Source organism: Podarcis muralis, chromosome 16 (genome assembly GCF_964188315.1).
Source record: "Podarcis muralis chromosome 16, rPodMur119.hap1.1, whole genome shotgun sequence".
In the NCBI taxonomy this organism is placed as follows: Eukaryota; Metazoa; Chordata; class Lepidosauria; order Squamata; family Lacertidae; genus Podarcis; species Podarcis muralis.
In genome coordinates, this window is record NC_135670.1 from 4,170,411 (window position 1) to 4,190,484 (window position 20,074).

General features: G+C 47.6%; 1 protein-coding gene across 8 annotated transcripts in view; it reads left to right on the forward strand.

The window, feature by feature from the left end:
• Positions 1–20,074, forward strand: part of PIP5K1A (phosphatidylinositol-4-phosphate 5-kinase type 1 alpha) — a 49,012-nt gene that overhangs the window by 5,957 nt on the left and 22,981 nt on the right. For all 8 annotated transcript variants that reach the window (XR_013391066.1, XR_013391068.1, XR_013391067.1 and 5 more), the window contains exons 2-3: positions 10,081–10,118; positions 12,286–12,372. Coding sequence is in view for 5 of the 8 variants with exons in the window: in XM_028709002.2 (XP_028564835.2) it covers positions 10,081–10,118; positions 12,286–12,372 (125 nt within the window). In the remaining 3 variants the exon portion in view is untranslated. The remainder of the gene's footprint in view (positions 1–10,080; positions 10,119–12,285; positions 12,373–20,074) is intronic.

A 20,074-nucleotide genomic window follows, 5' to 3' on the forward strand; every position in this document is an offset into this window, starting at 1 on the left:
GTCCTTAACTTATCTTTAGGTTAGAGCAGGTGGTCCTAGAGCTCTGCACTGGAACTCTTTGTGGCAATAATATTTAAGTGCTCAGAGCACAGAAGTTTATTACACCAACCCTGAAAGGCATTCTGATATTAACCTGTCCATTTTACATGAGACTTCCAGGTATTGGTCGCCTAGAAGCTGCCATGGGTCTTACCTTTGCCTGCATTATTGTATCTTTCCCAGTATTATCTATCCCAAGGATTGGGAGCACTTGTGGGGCTCTGCAGATGTTGCTGGACTACAACTCCCCATCACCTTCTCTGACTACTGGTCATGCTGGCTGCTGGGAGTTGGAATCCCACAGTTTTTGGAGGACCGCATGCTCTCCCCCATCTGTGATCCAACAATAGCTTGTAGAGGCTCTCTCAAGTCTCTTAAATAAGTCTTCCACTGCTCCCTGGGGTTTCTGATGGTAAAACATTCTCTCCCAGAACCTTGAGTCATTCCTTTTGTACCAGTCGTGGTAGAGAAGTTCTCATTTTAACTCACGTTTTGTTCACACCAGGGTTGGGAAACCAGTAGTCCTTCCAGATGATGTTCTGGAAGGTTTACAGAGAGCCAGAGCCAATGACCTCTTCCAGATCCTGTCTGGCCGACGGCCGCAGAGACCCCGTCTTTGATTTAGGTCAATGGTTTTCACCCACTCGTTGTACCTATGCAGTGTTTAATGTCTGCCTCAAGAGTCCTCTTTTGTGGCATTCATTCTATATTTGGAGGAGAGGGCGACATCTTTGTCAGCCTTTGGGCCAAATGCCCCTGGTGGGCAGGGCCAGAGGCAAGAGTGGCCAGAGCAAATTCCTACACACCCTGGCAGGCCCTTCTCTGCCTTCCTTCCAGTCAAGTCAAGGGCAGGTTCCAGCCAGGTAGGAAGCAAGGTTGGTGAGAGGGTGTGGCCTGAAGAGAGGAGGTGTGGCTAGGGAGGAGGTGTGGCCTGAGGAGAGGCCTGGTGGGTTGCCTTTGGCCCCTAGGTCTGGGGTCCCCCACCCCTGTTCAAAATACAGTTCATTTTTATTTATTTTTAATGTGTGAGTAAGAGAAGGCGGTTTGTTCTGTTCTGCCTCCGTCCTCGATAACAAAGCGGCAATTCTGCAGCTCCTTGATGCACAGACTTGGTGTGAAGTGCAAGATCAAGGATGCCAGTGCCGGTGACACATCTTCTCCAAATAGCTTTCGCAACCTCGCTGCATGTTTGTTTGAAGCAGCCACCCTCCTCCTCCTCTGCTTGAGCAACACTCCTCCACGCTTTTAAGCACTAGAGCTCTAAGCCTGCTGGTATCGGCTGATGTCCATGCTTTTCATTTCTCTCAAGCTTGCAGGATTATTACACAACTCTCCTTGCCATGGCTAGTGTCCTCCCAGCCTCTGGCAAGCATAAGCGGCTCTCGCTTTTCAACCTGGGAGCCAGAAGGTGGCCGTGTGTCGACCCTGCAGTTGTGCTGTGTTTCCAAAGGTGCTTGGAATGAGGCTGTGGCAAGAGTCACCTCTTGCCTCCAGTTTTAGTGCTAGAGAAAAGAGCCAAGAGGTTGCTGTCCTTGCACTGAATTTCAGAGATGGAGTACGAAGTTGGGGTCAAGACTCCCCACCTGCCTTGAGGAAGGTGTTTCATTCTGGTCAACACAGTTTTCTTTTTTCACTACCAAGGAAAGGGGGAATGTGTGAAACCTTGGCTGCAGGTGAGCCACTGTGGCTTGAAAGCTGAATAACTGACATGAACAAGAAGCATAGGAGTTGGAAAGGGCATCCGGCCCCTTGCAATGCAGGAATCTCAGCTACAGCATCCATGACAGCTAAAACCTCCAAGGCAGGAGTCTACCTACCTCTTGTGGGAGTCTGTTCCACTGCTGAACAGCTCTTACTGTCAGAAAGTTCTTCCTGATGTTTAGTCAGAATCTCCTTTGACACCATTGGTTCTGATCCTACCCTCCGGAGCAGGAGAAAACAAGCTGGCTCCATTTTCCATGGGGCAGCCTTTAAGATATTTGAAGATGGCTCTCATATCTCCTCTCAGTCTCCTCTTTTCCAGGCTAAACAGACCCAACTACCTCAACTGTTCCTCATAAGGCTTGGTTTCCAGACTTTTGGTCATCTTGATTGCCATCCTCTGCACAAGTTCCTGTTTGTAAATATCATCCTTCAATTGTAGCGCTCAGAATTGGACACAGTATTCCAGGTGTGGCCTGACCAAGGCAGAATAGTGTGGTACTATTACTTCCCTTGATCTGGACACTATACTTCTGTTGATGCAGCCTAGAATAGCATTAGCCTTTTTTGCTGCTGCATCACATTGTTGACTCATGTTAAGCTTGTGGTCCACCAAGACCTCTAGATCCTTTTCACATGTGCTGCTAGTCAACCAGGTGTCCCCCATCCTATATTTGTGCATCTGGTTTTTCCTGCCTAAGTGGAGAACCTTAACATTTGCCCCTGTTGAAATTAATTTTGTTTGTTTGGGTCCAGTTCTCCAATCTGTTAAGGTCATTTTGAATTTTGATCCTGTCTTCTGCAGCATAAGCTGTCCCTCCCAGTCTGGTGTCATCTGGAAGTTTGATGAGCACCCTCTCAATTCCTTCATCCAAGTCATTTATAAAGATGTTAAACAACAACAGGCCCAAGACAGAACCCTGCAGCACCCCACTTGCCACTTCTTTCCAAGATGACAAGGAACCATTAATGAGTACTCGGTCAGTCAACCAGCTACAAATCCCCTTGGATCGTACCTCGGATCTCAAATTTTAAACCGTTCAAGAACCAAGGTGCTGCTTCTGATTGGCTGTAGGAGCTTCCTGCACTCAGTCGGAAGCCGCACCAGACGTTTGGTTTCCAAAAACCGGAACACTCGCTTCCGGTTTTCGATCTTTCAGGAGCTGAAACATACGGGTCCCAAGGCGTTCGGCTTCCAAGGTACGACTGTACTTAGCTCAACCCACATTTTATCAGCTTCCTCATGAGAATATCATGGGAGATTTTGTCCCATGAAACTATGCCCACAGCATTTCCCCCTTCCACTAAGTTTGTAATTTCATCAAAAAAAAGAAATCAGATTGGTCTGGCATGTCTTATTTTTGAGAAACCCCTGCTGGCTCTTAGTAATCACAGCATCCTTTTCTAAATGCTCACAGACAGACTGTTGAATTATCTGTTCTAGGACCTTCCCTGGTATCAGTGTCAAGCTCACTGGTCGGTAGTTATCTGGGTCTTCCTCCTCCTCCCCCCCCCTTTTTGAAGATGGGGACAACATTTACCTGCCTCCAGTCTGTCGGGACCTCACCTGTTCTCCAAGAATTCTCAAAGATAATAGACAAAGTTTCTGAAATTACATCCACAGCTCCTTTAGTACCCTTGGATGCAGCTTATCAGGCCCTGAAGATTTGGATTCATTTAAAGTAGCTAGGTGTTCCCTTACTACCCCTTTTCCTATCTTGGGCTGCAGCTCCCTCCTTACACAATTTGTTCTGTTATCACCAGGTTGGGCATCGCTTTCCTTTTGGGTGAAGGCAGAGGCAGATTAGGTGTTGAGTAGTTCCGCCTTTTCTTTGTCACCCAATAGTAATTCTCTGTGTTCCCCACGCAGAGAACCTGCCACTTGCTTGTTCTTTCTCTTACTTTGGACATAGCCGAAGAAACCTTTTTTATTCTTTTTAACCTCTCTTGCAAGCCTGAGCTCATTCTGAGGTTTAGCCAGCCTGACTTTCCCCCCTGCAACTTTTGGCCACTTGTGTATACTCCTCCTTTGCAATTTCCCCTTTCTTCCATTTCTTATACATGCCCTTCTTAACTGTCAGCTCATCTGTGAGCTCCTTATGCAGCCACACCGGTTTCCTTAGATGCCTCCCATTTTTCCTTCTTGTTGGTATTGTTTGTATTTTGACCTTCAATATTACTGGTTTTAGAAACACCCATCCTAATTGGACTCCCTTCTCTTTGAGTATTTCTGACCACAGGATCACACCCAGTAACTTCTTCGGCTTTTTGAAATTGGCCTCCTTAAAGCCCAGAGTGCGTGTCCGACTACACTTGGTTTTCTCTTGCCTCTGTATCCTGAAACCCAGGAGAACATGATCACTTCCTTCCAGGTTTCCCAGCACTTCCACTTCATCAGTCAGTTCCTCCCTATTGTTGAGGACCATGTCCAAGATAGATGGACCCCTTGTTGGTTCTTCCATTTTCTGGGAGATGAAATTGGAGGAATTTGTCAGACCTTGCAATCTGGCAGAGTTTGAGTCCCAACAGATATCGAGGAAGTTGAAGTCCCCCATGATTATTATTTCTCTCCTTTGAGTGTTTGGTAATCTTCATGGTAGGTTAGATTCTACTTAAACTATTTCAGTTAATATTTGTGTGCTCCAGGCCTTGCCTACATATGGTGGGTGAGGCCAGAAGCACAAGATCTTTCCTTTTTGGGGAAGACGTGAATGGGAAGGGAAGGCTGAGCTACATTGCTGCTCTGGGTTTGGATGGTGGTGGGGGGGGGGGGGAGCCTGCCTTCCACTTCCATCTTCTTCCATGTGGAGGGCCAGCAGGGCAGGTTCCCTGAGCTGTTAAGCGCTTCTAGTGAGATGACTGCCTTTATATTTATCATTAAACATTTGTATGCCACTCTTCCAAATGCACCAATACAGTCAACAAGTTTGGACCAGGGGAGGGCATCGTGAAACCAAACATTAATTTGAAAAAAACCCACACAACAGAAGTATAGCCACAGTACCTAGATCAGTTTAAATGCCTCATGGAAAACAGAAGTCTGTTCTCCTCCTCCCAACCCCCAGTAAAAGTGACATTTTTCAAACCTTGGGCAGAAGGCTCCATAAAGGCCCTTCTCCGAACCCCAACAATCCTTCGTTACCGCAAGGGTGCCATAGGTAAAAGTGTTGATTGGACTGCCCTTCCATTCTGCTTTGTGAATACTAGTCACGCAACTGAGATGTGCTGACTGTTGCTTGCCCAAATAGAAAATAATTGGGTTTTTTTTTTTTTAAAAAAAAAAGCCTTTTTCACCCCACTGCCTTTTGTATACATTCCTGGGCCTCTTATTGTTATTTTCCATGGTTTATGTTCTCCTGAAATGAAGTCAGTAGCCTCCCACAGAGTAGCTGGGTTTTTAAGAAACAAGTCTTTTTCTTAGGATGCCTCCTTCATGAATAATCACTCTCTCCTCATAAATCCTTCTTTACTGGACCCGTTTATTGTATGATTCTCGTTAAGCAAAGAGGATATTACTGCACTGTATGAGAATGGAGTAGTCCAAGTTGACAACATGACTAATAATTTGTCATGTAAATACATTTTAGTCCTTCCTACTCTTATGTTTCTGTGAGTCTAAGGCTTTGTAAAAATTCCTGTTGCCATTTCCCTTGTCCACTAGGGGGTGCCTTTTTATTTTTTGCTTGAAAGTTCCTTAATACTTCTTTTCTACTCCCTGAACACCCTAAACTAATGTCATCCAGCAGTTTCAGACTATGACTCCCACTAGCCCATCTGTGTTCACAGGCGACTGTGAAAGACCAGGAGCCTGGGGGAGGTGAAAGGGGGGCTTTTGCTCTCTGTGCCCTTCTTGAGGTTTTTTTTGAAGCCTTATGACATGGGATACAGGACTAGATGGGCCTTCAGTCTCATCCAGCAGAGCTCTCCATGTCTCCTAGAGCCGAAACAACTGTGCGTATTCCAGAAGCAGGCAGCTATTTGGAGTTTGATTCTCGGGGATGAACGTCGAGCTCCGAGAGGTCACCTGGGGAAGTTCCCCCTGCGCATCCTTGAAGCCAAGAGAACCCACTTGGCTCCTTCAAGCTGCCGGGCTGCTTCCAGGCAGCAGGGAGCAAGCTGGACTCTTAGGAGCGCCCTTCTCCTGAACCCTCGACAGATTGTCTCCTTGCCGTTCATGCCAGCCTCCCGCTTGCCGAAATCCCGACACGCGTCTCTGCATGACGGAGCATGCTTGGCAACCCAGCCGGCTGATGATTCACCCTTTTTCTTGGGAGCACAGGATGTGCGGGGAGGGAAGAGTGTGATTGAACCTCTGAGCGCATATACCGGAACCTGTCTCAGGCCGCCTTCCAAGGAGAGAGTGCTGGCAGCAAGCTGAATGCAGCTGCGTTCATTGGCTGCCCGTGACCAGGGTGGGCGGACCCAACCAGTGTAATTGGCGGCTACTGAGTGGTAGGGTAAAAGTTATGCAGGTCTTATGGGTGGTGGCTGTGAGAATGCAGGGCAAGGCCTGGCAAAGTCACGTTGAGTCGAGTTAGGAGCTGTGAGGCAGGTGTGTGAGAAGTGCAGCGTGTTTTCCACCCTAAAACCCATTGGCTGCCTGCACAGAGAAAAGCTGTGTTCTGTGACTTGTATAATTTATGCAAACTAAGGTTGCGCATGAGAGATATACATATATTTATCTCCTACGTCGCATCATTCAAAAAGAAAAAAATAATAATTCTAAACATGGGCTATAGAAAGCCTACTCAGCCACCTATATTGCTGATTTTCAGCCGGGCAGTGTTCCTGCATGTGTTGAAGCATATCTTTGTAACGATGAGGTCTAGGAACGTGCTTTAAAAAGCCCAACAGTTTCTTAGGAACTGAAGTCTGTGCTTATATGCCACAGGCTTTCTGCATTCGTGTGGGATTTCAGTGCATGCTACACAGCTGCCTCATTCCACATGTGTATTGTGAAAACACTGGAAAGGTGGGCAGAAACTATAATTTTGAGCCTGACCCCTGAGAAAGCCCTTTCTCCCCTTTCCTACCCCCAAAATCCATCTTGAGGAAGAAAGGGGTCCTACTCCTAGGGAAGTCAACATCTTACAGCATTGGGTACCCTGGCATTTTATAATATTTATTTGCATGTGTTGGAAAGCTATTAACCTACTCCTGTGGGCAACAAATGGTCGTTTTAGTCATCAAAGGACCTACGATGCAAATCAGAGAATATAATAAATACAGTATCAAGTCAGGTAGAAATTCGGGCTGATCTGCCTGAGACTGCCTGTTTAATATTTGATGGTACCTGCGCGCTCTCTCTACCCCCCCCCCCCGGCCACCGCTGGTGTGTTCCACCCAGGACTACCTTAGGCCAGGGGTGGCTAAGTGGCAGCCAGGATACCTGTCCCCTGGTAGGGCTGCCATCAATGTTGTTTTCATGTTGCAAGAAGCAGAGACTCTGGAATGCTGCATTCTCTTCTGGATAGTGTCGTACATCTTTCTGTGCCCGAGGACGTGTGCTCCATAATTGCAAAGCCCTTATGAAGCAGACTGCTCACTCCTCTTCACCTCACCCATTCCCTAAAGCAGGGGTGGCTAACCAGCTGTCCTCCAGATTTCGTTGTAGTGCAGCTCCCAGCACCCTCCCTCCCTGTTGGTCGGCTGAGAAAGATCTGAAATATTTTTTTTTTCATTTTTTTTCTTTTTTATTTTATAAAGATTTTTATTCAAAATTTTCAACATACATAAAGAAAAGAACAGAAAAGAATAAGCATAATCACACAATAGAAAAAAAACATACAAGAAAAATAAAAAATATAACATCATGATCAAAATCTTACTTTCATAATTATTCAGACTTCCTCACATCTTCTGTTCCAGCTTTCCACATTTGAGAAATTCTAGACAGCAATTTATCACCTTGTTTCAGATACTTATTTGTATTTTCCAATTATTATGTTTCCCATTTTAAATTAACCTCCCAAAAAACTTAAAACCTTAGTTTAAACATAATATTATTCAATAATTAATTTTAAATCAAATTTCACCATACTCTCGCATTCTTTTTAACTAATTTACTGATGCCACCCTTAATTTAACTCTTTCATCCTCTTAACATTCATACAGTTTACAATTTTTTTGTAGGTAGTCCTTGAATTTTTTCCACTCCTCTTCCACTACTTCTTCTCCCAGGTTGCGGATTCTGCCTGTCATTTCTGCTAGTTCCATGTAGTCTATCAGTTGCATCTGCCATTCTTCCAGCGTGGGCAAATCTTGTGTTTTCCAATATTTAGCAATCAGTATCCTTGCTGCTGTTGTTGCGTACCTGAAATATTTCCTTGAAGCGTGAATTTGTTTTATTCTGAATTGATGTTTTCATGTGTTGTTTGTTTATTAAATTTATATACTGCCCTTCCTCAAAAGATGTCAGGGCAGTTCACGGAATACAAGATAAAACACAAGTAGATAATTAAACCAAAACACCAAAACCATAATCCCACCCCCTTCCCAAATTCACATTTAAAAGGCTGTAGAATCTGAATCACCCCAAGCCCCTGGTTGAAGAGGGACGTTTTTGCCGGGGGCCTAAAAATAAATAAACAAGGTGCTAGGCGAACCTCCCTGGGGAGGGCATTCCTCAGACAGGGAGCCACCACGAAAAAGGCCCGTTCTCGTTTTGCCGCTCTCCAGTCCTCACGAGGAGGCACATGAAGAAGGGCCTCGGGTGAGCAGTGCAGGGTCTGGGATGGTTTATATGTAAAGCGCTTTGAGATTTGTTCTTTAAAATATAAATTAATATAGAAATCACCATCATCATAATAGTAATAGTAATAAAAATAAAATAATTTATTATTATTATTTCCGGGATGGGAATGGTGCCTAGACAGTCCATTGTGGCAACCGCAACCCATGTTTAAGGTGCCATTAGGTGATTAGCTTATATATCTGAGTTTCTGTCACTGAGCTTGCCGAGCCTGGGCCAGATGGATTCGCAGTGAGCTGGGTTGTGTGTTCTGTGTGTGGAAAAGCACTTAAGCTGTTGGCATCTGGCTGAGTCATATCTCTGTTTTGCGTGTCCCTCAGTTTACACAAGATTTGAGGAATTTGAAGAATCCGGTTGAGCCTGAGTCCGGTATTGATGCTCCTTGATGCTTCGGGCAACAGAGTTAGACTGGGGTGACATTGTGATAAGCCAGTTGTTGACCTCACAACTACGTATTGGCTAAATATATTCTTTAGCTGTGATTCCTGCATTGCAGGGAGTTGGACTAGATGGCCCTTGGGGTCCCTTCCAACGCTGCAATTCTGTACGTTTATAGTTACAGTGCTGTTCTCCCTGGGCATTTCTATTTCCATAATTCACTCCTATCCTGCCTGCTCTTCACGGAGCCCAGGGTGCCATTTTCTTTCTCACCCCCCCAAAAAAGACCCCATTGTTGCAATATCCCTGTGATGGAAGAGGGAAATAACTGAGGGAGCCAGTGTGGTGTAATTGTTAGTGTCGAACTAGGACCAGGGACACCAGGGATTGAATCCCCAGCTCACTCATTCTCGGGTCTAATCTACCTCACAGGGTTGTTGTGGAGACGGATGAGGAGGGGGAGAAGCAGGTAAACCAACAAAGATGCATGGAGAAAAAGTTGAGATATACAGTGGTGCCTCGCAAGACGAAATTAATTCGTTCCGCGAGTTTTGTCGTCTTGCGATTTTTTTCGTCTTGCGAAGCATGGTGTCGGGAAAGTTTTGGAAAAGCTTCAAAAATCACCAAAGTCTTCAAAAACCTCAAAAAAGGCTACCACACCGCATGCTATGAGTTGCTCCTCGAAGTCAAGTCGCAACTGTATTAACGGTGTTAAGAAAAAGGAAACAAACTTGCAAGACGTTTCCGTCTTGCGAAGCAAGCCCATAGGGAAAATCGTCTTGCGGAGCAGCTCAAAAAACAAAAAACCCTTTCGTCTTGCGAGTTTTCCGTCTTGCGAGGCATTCGTCTTGCGAGGTACCACTGTACACGGAATAAGTAAGCTAGCTGACAGATTTGTGGCGCATTAGGCCATCAATGGCTACTAGCTGTGATGGCTGTATGCTATCTCTGGGATCCTCAGCAGCGTGGCCCTGAGTTCCAGTTTCTGAAAATGGCCAGCAGGGAGAGGTGCTGCTGAGGTTAGATCCTGCTTGTGGGCTTCTCATAGAGCAGAACAGGGTGCTGGGCTAGATCCCCCCCCCCCCCGTGGCCTGATCCAGTTGCAGCGTTCTCCACCTGGCAAGGTTTATGGCTGGGCAGGGTTTCCCTTGAGCAGCTAGGGAAATGGTTTCATAGCAGAGCTCCTCACGTCTTCCTTTTCTTTCTTCCAGGGACACCCGGGACAGCAACACTTAAAAAAACGTTCGAGGTAAGTTGCGATTTGGGGGTGGGGGTGTTGGAGGACAACGCAAGAAGCAAAACAACTGCATTCAAAGGATTGCAGGTGTGGGTTCTGAAAGCTCCCCGTTCTTCGAATCAGTTTGCTGCTAACCATCAATTTTCTATATGGGTGCCGTGTGCAGGAGAGGAATGTTCGGTGCACAGAATATCTTGCCCCAAATAAGCAGGCATTTTAGGCCAAGGATTCCGAATATTGACTTGATTTGATGTATTCGTGTATCACTATATAAATACAGAGTGGGAGCCCTTAGGGATATATTTGCGTGCATTTTCCTGGGGAAAGACACAGTTGTCCGAGTTCCAGGTGGGTAGCTGTCTTGCTCCGCCGTAGTCGAAACAAAAATAAAAAAATTCCTTCCAGTAGCACCTTAGAGACCAACTAAGTTTTTTATTGGTATGAGCTTTCGTGTGCATGCAACCCATCCGTGCTCTCTTCCTGACAGTTGGGGCTCCTTCCTGCTTTATAACAGCTCTCCAGAGCAGGAAAACATCAGATGCTGAGTGCACGCCTTTCACATCAGACTTGTCTCCTCTCCCCTCTGTGTCTCCTTGCTCTTGCAGCTAAACACATCCCTGCCTGTGACCTCCACTCTTACAGCTCCACCCCCCACAGCTGTCCGAAGGCCCCCTGCTCCCTCACTTGGGTGCTGCTGTGTATTCCCCCCCCCTTAAACCTCACATTTTCTTGAAATTCTTGCACAGTCCCTAGTCTCCATGTCCTCTTGCAACTCAAGTACTAAATAGGTATAATTGTGTTTTTGCTATCTCACTCCATTTATCCCTCCCCCGTGTGGAATTTTTAGATTCTACCTGCTCCTGTTCTGAAAAGAAAAGCACATTCCTCTCTTGTTTACCCCACCTTAATTTCCCTCTCTTTTCTCTTCTGTATCTGTTGTTGCTGTTGTTATTACAGTTTATATTCTGCACTCCCTCCCGAAGTAGAGAGTGGTGAACACATCAATAATACATTTTAAAATATCACAAAAGTTTTTTTTTAAAAAAAAAGTTATATAAACAGTGATCTCAGGGTTGTCGGCAACAATATCTCTTCAAGCATCAAATGTTAAAAACATTAACATGAATGATTTTCAATTCCTCCTAAAAGTCAGTAATGAGGGAGACAGGGACACTTCATCAGGGCGGGCATTCGAAAGCGGAGGACCACCGCTGAGAAGCCCAGTCATGGGTCAGTGCCAGCCAGGCAGTCCCCAGTGGCTGTACCACCATTAATAAATTGGAAGGGGAATAAGAGGAAAAAGGACTCCTGCCAATAAAGGATCTGTAGGGACGCGGGTGGTGCTGTGGGTTAAAGCTTCAGCGCCTAGGACTTGCCGATCGAAAGATCGGCGGTTCAAATCCCCGCGGCAGGATGCGCTCCCGTCGCTCGGTCCCAGCGCCTGCCAACCTAGCAGTTCAAAAGCACCCCCGGGTGCAAGTAGATAAATAGGGACCGCATACCAGCGGGAAGGTAAACGGCGTTTCCGTGTGCTGCGCTGGCTTGCCAGATGCAGCTCTGTCACACTGGCCACGTGACCCGGAAGTGTCTCCGGACAGCACTGGCCCCCGGCCTATAGAGTGAGATGGGCGCACAACCCTAGAGTCTGTCAAGACTGGCCCGTACGGGCAGGGGTGCCTTTACCTTTACCTTAGGGTACAATCAGTGTCTGGATTGTAAGCCAGCTGGGGCAGGGATCTGTCGTCTCTTTCTGTTATAAAGCCCCATCGCTTTATAAAGTGTATGGATGACTCTAGAACAGATGCTAGAACTGCCCCCTCCCCAGATCATAGAATTGTAGAGTTGGAAGGGACCACAAGGATCATCTAGTCCAACCCCTTGCAATGCAGGACTCTCTTGCCCAATGTGGGACTCGTACCCACAAGCCTGAGATTAAGAGTCTCATGCTCCTCCAACTGAGCTATCCCATGTGTGCCAAGTCCCTTCTCTCTTTCCCTCTGCTTATGCCATGGGTCGGCAACTAGCAAACCTATGGGCCAAATCAAGCCCCCTGAAGTTTTATCATCCGTTGTCAGCCAGGGATAGTAAGTCTTGAAACATACAGGATGAGCCTTAAAATCTCACTGAAGCCTGTATTTCCCCTCCCCCCTTTTCTTTTCTTTTTTGCTTCCGATTCCAGTTGCCCGGTGCCTCTGGGCACTCCTCACAGACAATCAAGAAAGGCCACAGGGGTGTGGACTCCACCGGCGAAACCACGTACAAGAAGGCAAGTGCTCTTTTCCACCTCTCTGTGTCTCCGTCTCCCTCTCTCTTCCCTGGAGTGTGTGTGTGTGTGTGTGCATGTCCCTCCCTCCCCCTCCGCCCCTCCTCCCTCAGCAGATTCCGCCCAGCACCTGAGTCACCCGGCTGAGCATAAAAGGCTGGAGCAATCCAGGTAAACGTCAAAACTTTGCAAGCAGCTCTTGGTTGGTCACATGTCGGGAGATCCCAGGGGCTCAAAGGCCGAACCGTCCCACTGCGGCGTCACTGTCCCAGCACAGAGATTTCTCTTAAGCCTTTGGAAAGAAGGTCCCCGACTTTTCCCTCCCACCCCCCTGCCCCCATTTCAGGAGTTTTTCAATTCCCCCTTGCTGTCGGGAGACAGCCCTGGCCAGCCAGCCTGGGATTTCTTGCTCCTTTTTGAACCAAACTATGGTGGACGCGTATCTCTCTTGCCGGCATGCGGGCTGAACGCGGGACTCTTCGGGACCCAACGTAGTTTGACGTTGAACAGCTATGCTCCAGCTCGCTCTGACCCAGAGCCAATTCCCTGCACCTGGATGAAATGGAGGTTGACACGATCAGTCCGTTCCGACGCCTGTCTTTTTCTGTAAGTTGCGGCCTTCTGGGTGGGGATTGCCGATCTCTTCTGGAATTCAAAACATGTGCAAAAGACTGTGGCGACAGGGAAGGGAGGAACTTGCGAATTGTAGTAGAGAGGAGATACTCCTGGCATCTGGGAAGAGTCCTCGCTAGTGCTCCCAACATGGATGAGCTGGAGAGGCCGTTCTTGATTCCCTCATAATTTCAGAGTACTTCCTCCTGACATTTACTCCGAGGCTCTTGAGTTCTGGCACTGAAGATCAGGCTGCAAATATTTATGTTCCTTTTTTCATTTGTGTGCTCTGGAATCTCACCAGGGCAGCTGTGCTCGAGAGAGAGAGATCCACTTCCTGTTTCCTTTTGATCTGTTGTTTTGCGCGTTTACCGGCACCCTCCTTTCCCCAAGGCGGTGGGGGTTGGCGTCTTCTTGTGTGGCGCTTGCTCTTCTAGCTCTCCAGTGGCACGCAAATATTGCAACCCCACACGCCTGTTTGTAAATCAAGGTAGGCACTGAAACTTGTAACCAAGAGCGGACGGCCTTTGGTGTGGATTTCCCCCCCTTCCGTTCTGCCACATATGACCCATCTCCCTAGCTCAGCCTCCTAGTATCAGTCTGTTTATTGGACAGGCATGGGCAGTCAGAGTTCTGTGACACAGGCTGTGCCTGTTGCTCAGTTCTGCTTTGCAAAGTGCTTGATAGTACAGGGCGGTTTTATGCTCAGAGTCTTTTATGCGGTTTTATGCACCTCACAAGTCACTGCTAGTTCTGTTTCTTAGCCCAAAGGTACCTAGCGTGGTGCTGTCTGGGTGCTGTGGTTTCAGACCGCAACTGCCATCATCCCTGACCATTGATCACGCTGGCTGGGGCTCAGGGTAGCTGGGAGTCCCAACCACATTTGGAGGGCCCCATGCTGGCTACCCGCGTCCAAGCCTTTACATATATTGGCTCAGGGATCCTTGATGACAACCCTCTAGAGTGGGTCCAGTTTGCCTTCCCTGTGTTTCAGATTTAGAGAGGCTGAAGTGGAGAGAGTAGGGTTTTAGCTGAGGGTGTCCATGGCTGTAGTTCGGTGGGTGGAGCATCTGCTTTGCATGCAGAAGGTCCTAGCTTAGCATCTCCAGGCAGGGCTGGGAAAGACACCCTGCCTGAAACCAGAGTTGCTGCTAGTCAGTGCTGACATTACTGAGCAAGATGGACAAGGGACTTGATATAAGGCAAATTCCTACTACAGTGGTACCTCAGGTTAAGAACTTAATTCGTTCCGGAGGTCCGTTCTTAACCTGAAACTGTTCTTAACCTGAAGCACCACTTTAGCTAATGGGGCCTCCTGCTGTCGCTGCACCGCTGGAGCACGATTTCTGTTCTCATCCTGAAGCAACGTTCTTAACCCGAGGTACTATTTCTGGGTTAGCGGAGTCTGTAACCTGAAACGTATGTAACCCAAGGTACCACTGTTAAACTACTGTAGTCCTTTGTTCAGAACCATGAGGACTAGGATCTTCTTTTTAGGTGGAGCATCTGCAGAAGTTCCCAGGTTCAGTCCCCGGTGGCATTTGCAGGCAGGGCTGGGGAAGACTCCTTTCCTGCAACCCTGGAGAGCTGCTTCCTATCAGCGGAGACAGTACTGAGCTAAATGGACCAAGGGCCCTACTCAGTATAAAGCAGCTTCTTATGTTCCTATTTAACCTCTGTATTTTTATGTATATCTCACCATCTACGTGCATGGAACTTTTCCACGCTGTACAGATAAACAGTCCATAATCCAGTGGTATGCCTTTATTCCAGCTGCATGTCCTTGCATTTGGCTAAAGTGGATTGTGGGGGTTAAAAGGTTGCGGCAGAGGCTTTGAGGAGGGGTCTGAAGGTAGCGTCGCACAGGTACTTCTAAAGGCAGTTTCATACACTTTTGAACTAGCTGGGAGAGGACTTCTGACTCTGCACAGTTAGGCACAATCTCAGCTTGACACCCTTCCTCTGATCCATAAGAAACGCAAGCCGTTCCCTCTCTGGCGTTAGAGTTAGAAACTGGGTGGTGGTGGCTGTTTTAAAAAGCCTTCAGGTTCTCTTGACTTGGGTTTCTGCAGCACACAGTGCTAGATTCTACTCTGGCGTGGTTCAGTAGCAAAGGCTACTGAGCTTCTTGCTATCTTTTCTCCTCTCCCCCCGTGCCCGCCTCCCCCACCAAAAAATCCTCCAGCAAGGAACAGGACTGGTAAGCAGTCCTAACCTTACAATTATCCCTGTGTTGATGAGTCTCCAAGGTGGAGCTGCCTCAACCTTGGATCTTTATCTCAGCAGATTAAAGAGTGAAGCTATTTTGTCTGACATTGGAGACGAACGATGGCTGTCGAAGGCAGGTCACGGGGTTTCCTTTCATCCTGGGGTTGGGGCAGGCGGAAAAACCCCAGCACCAATTTGGCTGCGATCTTCGAAATCCGATCTTGGCTCTTGGGGAGTTTGCATTGGGATGGGAAGGCGGAAAGGAACAAGGAGCAGGGGAATTCCCCGCAAGCAGCTTGTACTGTTGCTAGGAGCCCTGCAAGGAAACTCACACTCCCAAGAACCGTTTGGCACCAGCCTTGCCAATAGGCCCACTTTCCTGGTCTCCTGTGGCGAGCAGGAATCTCCCCTAAGCACCCAGCCTGGAAAACCTCCCCCTCGTTTTCATTTTCTTTTAAGGGGACAAATGTCTAACCTGGGTAAAGTAGGAGTTTGAAAAGGTTTCCAGCCAAGGCAAGAAGTTTTGCCTCCTTCCAACCCCACCCAAACCAGCACCAATTTTTCCTTGAGTGTTGTCTTGTAGTGGCGCTGCGTGATGACATCATGGGCCTGTAGTTGGTGGGGGGGGGGCAAATTGAGCTGCCCTGATGGGCCCCGCTCTCTGCATACCTGCTCTGTCTGGGGAAGTGAAACCCCCGCCAGAGCAGGATGAACCTATTTTCCCAGACCCAGGAACCACCCCCAGTTTCTCTGTCTTGTCAAGATTCAGTTTTGGATTATCGGCCTTCCTTCAGCTGCTGCAGAGTCCAAAAATGCCTTTCTGCAGGCACAATCAGATACTATGTTCTGCCTCCACTGTCGGGGGGCAGGAGGCCTCGAAATGGCAGCTGCTGGGACTTGCAAGTGGGGGGAACGCAAGTTTTTTTGCTGCTTTGGGGGCATCTGCTTAGCCCCTGTGAGATCAGGAGGCTGAGCTAGACAAGCCTTCCGCCTGATCCAGTAGGGCTCTTCTGAGCCCTACGCAAGGCATAGCGAAACAGGGGGATTCACTCCCATGTGTATGGCAGGCCAAGTTGGATGGCTTCAGAAGGTGTTTAGAAGGTTCTCAGTGGCTACGAGCTGCCATGGCTATGTTCTGCTTCTGCTCAGAGGCAGCAATGTGCCTCTGAATGCCTGTTGCTGGGAACCACAAGAGGAGAGAGTTGCCGTTGCACTCGGGAACAGCTTACTGACTTTCCATCGGGGCATCTGGTTGGCCACTTCAAGAACCGCCTGCTGCACCGGGTGCGCTCCCTTTGGCCCGGTTCAACTGCAGGGCCCTTCTTGGGTTCTTACGCATTCGTGAAGGGTAGCAAACTCTTGCCTTCACCCCCAATAGCTAAGTAGAACCTCTGTGCACAAAGGAAGTCTACCAAGGCTGGATGCTAAGGGCAAAAGGAAGGTGATTTTTCTCCTTTGCGGCTGGCCTGTGCGTTTCCCAGAGGCGCACAGCCTGGCTGGTGTTAGAAATTGCCGAACGAGACGGAACTTGAATCCAGTGAGGCCGTTGTCGGGGAGCGTCCTTCCATCACATTCTCAGACAGGCCTGATAGAAAACAATGAATAATATTGGGCACCGCGCAGCCGCCTTGCCTGGGCGCACCCATTCCCCCAGACAACCATGTGTTTTGAATAGAGCTGGTGCTTCGTTTTTCTCCTCGGTCCTGCAACATACACAGATTTCTCTTGTTTCTCCCTTTTGTGAATTCCTCTGTTTTACAGCATTCAAAACTGGCTGTTGATTTGTGGTGTTCCACCATTTGCTTCTCCTGTCCCCATCAACGTTCTGCATGCCTCTAACTTAAGTCAGGCATGGGGAGGAACCTTTGGCCCCCAGATGTTGCTGAACTTCAACTCCCATCATGATTCCCCACCACTGACCCTACTCGCTGGGACTGATGGGAGCTGCAGTTAAGCAACACACTGACTTAAGGGTTGTTCTTGGTTACAGTCCATAGTCAGTGAGGGGCGAGTTTATCTATGAGCCTTGATTCAGACAAACTTCACCCCAAGGAAGATAATCTGAAGTCTGTTTAGTATCTCCCATATTCTGTCTTAAATCTCTCATCAACGACAAGCTTTGGGACTGTTCAGCATTTTCTTTCTATCCCGTCTCCCGCCTTTTGCTTAACGTTATGCCTGAAGAAGAATTTTGACAGCTCGAAAGCTTGCTCACAATTGTTATTCTGTCCAAATAAAGAGGTGTCACCTTATTGTTCCTTTGGCAGCTGCCTATATCTTTCCTAGCAAATTGGTAGCCCTGGCCAAGAGCTGTCGATTACCTTCTCAAGGGCCTTTTCTTCCACTCCCTGCCCCCTTTTCATCTTGCCTCCTTGTTGATATGTTTTTATGTGTGTAAGCCAAATGCCAGGACACCACCACCCTCTTCTTCTCTTGTTAAATATTTGCGAGCCACAGTTGGAGGCGATAATTGTCTAAAAAGCCAGATAAAAGTATAGTACGTAATCGCTTCTTGCAGACGGAGACGCCTGGAGCCATTTGGAAGATAAGCGGTGATCTGATCTGGGCCTGGCAGTAGCAGATATATATTTACCTGGATTTTGTCTTAAATGCAGCAGCTTTTATGTTTTTTGTGGGGGGACGGGCCGGGGACGGTTTGCGTCATGAGGTTCCAGCAGAGTTCCCAAGGCAGATTTATTTTATTTTATATCTAAAGGATGTGTATATTGCCTTTTCTTTTAAGGAAAGCCAAAACGCAGCCATAAAATCTCAATTAAAATACCAGAATGAGCACCTTGAACTTGGCTTAGTAGCTAACTGGCAGCCAGCGCAGTTCTTTTCAGCATCAGTGTTCTGCATGCATTCTAAGAAGCTCCGCCGAGCAAAAGCCCATTGCCCTGTTCTGCACCGGCTGGGCTTCCTTCATTATTTTTCAGACTAAACTGCCTATTTAAAAATGCAACAGAAAGTCTTGTGGAACCTTTCTTGAAAGGCTGATGGATTTATCGCAGCAGAAGCTTCTGCAGGCTGTAGTTGAACTATGAAATTCACTCCCACAGGAGGAAGTGATCGCTTACAGCAGATGCTTTAAAAGAGGATTAGACAAATTCATGGAGGAGGAGAGGGCTGTTGAGTGCTGCTGGACGCGGGTGGCGCTGTGGGTTAAACCACAGAGCCTAGGACTTGCTGATCAGAAGGTCGGTGGTTCAAATCCCCGCGACGGGGTGAGCTCCCGTTGCTCGGCCCCTGCTCCTGCCAACCTAGCAGTTCGAAAGCACATCAAAGTGCAAGTAGATAAACAGGTACCACTCTGGCGGGAAGGTAAACGGTGTTTCCGTGCGCTGCTCTGGTTCGCCAGAACCAGCTTAGTCCTGCTGGCCACATGACCCAGAAGCTGTACGCCGGCTCCCTCGGCCAGTAAAGCGAGATGAGCGCCGCAACCCGAGAGTTGGCCACTGCTGGACCTAACGGTCAGGGGTCCCTTTACCTTTACCTTTTTAGCTGGGATGGCTATGGTCTGCCTTCACAGTTGGAGGCAGCAGTGCTTCTGAATACCAGTTGCTGGAAAACAGAGCAAGGGAGAGGCTCTTGTGCTCAAATGCTCCTCATGGGTTTTCCACAGGCATCTGGTCTAGTTGACCACTGAGAGAACAGGATGCTGGACTAGATGGGCCATTGGCCTGATCCAGCAGGCTTTTATGTTTGTACCTCATCAGACAGGTGTTTTCTTCAGTTGGTAGGCAGACAGATAGATAAAACTTTATTCGCATTAGCCAATGGCCATAGCAACAGTAAAGCATTACAGTATACGCAGAAAAGGAAATTTGATATAAGAGCACAATTTAAAGTCCTGAATCAGCCGTCAGTTAGTGGCCCTTATTCTGATCGCCCCTGCTATGAACCTAGCAACCTTTGCTGTTATCTGCTCATTTTGATCTGATAGAAGAAAGGCCATCATGGCAGCGGTTGAGCGCCCTGGGATGGTTAGTACTAGTGGGGTGATGATCTCGTTCCTCAGGTCTTTGTAGAGAGTACAAGACAGGTAGGTAGCTTAAACATCAGCGTAGATGGGGAAGGGGAGATGGCAAACTGGTGGGTCACTCGGCACTGAAATGTAAGCAGCACAGCTTGTGATAATTCACTAAGTGCACCTTCACAATACTTGGTCAGGGTAGGATAGCTCCAACGCAGCCTTTCCCAAGCTGGGGCCCCCCCAGATGTTTTGGACTGTAGCTGGCACAGCCACATCTTGTGGTCAACTCTAGTTCAGCAGTGTTGTGTGAAGTTCTCATCAGAATAAGGACTGGACATTCCAAGGAAGAACTTAATGAAAGGTTTCCTGAATCAGGCCAGCATCCTGTTCTCACAGTGGCCAATCAGATTCCTTTAGGAAACCTTCAAGCAAGACCTGAGCCCAAGAGCAACTCTCTCTCCTGCAGTTTCCAGCAGTGGATATTCAGAAGCATTAGTGCCTCTGACCATGGAGGCAGAGCAGAGCTATCCTGGCTAGTAGCCATTGATAGTCATATCCTCCCTAAATTCGTCCAATCTTCTTTTAAAACCATCCAAGTTGGTGGCCATCCCTGCTTCCTGTGGGAGCGACTTCCACAGTTTAACTATCGTTTTTTTTTAATCGTTTTTATTTGAATGTACAAATCTAAATTTATAACAATACCAAATACATTTCCAAATAAAGAGATTTCTCTGAATCTCGAGACTTCCTTCCCATGCCTTCCATGGGTCCTATTGTCAACATTTTTAACTGCATACTATTTCATAATCTATATTTTATATCTATCCATATCGTCCATAGTGTTTGTTACATTACAAGTGAGATTAATATCCGGCTAATGTTTTCATCTGCATGCAGTGGTCTCCTAAATAA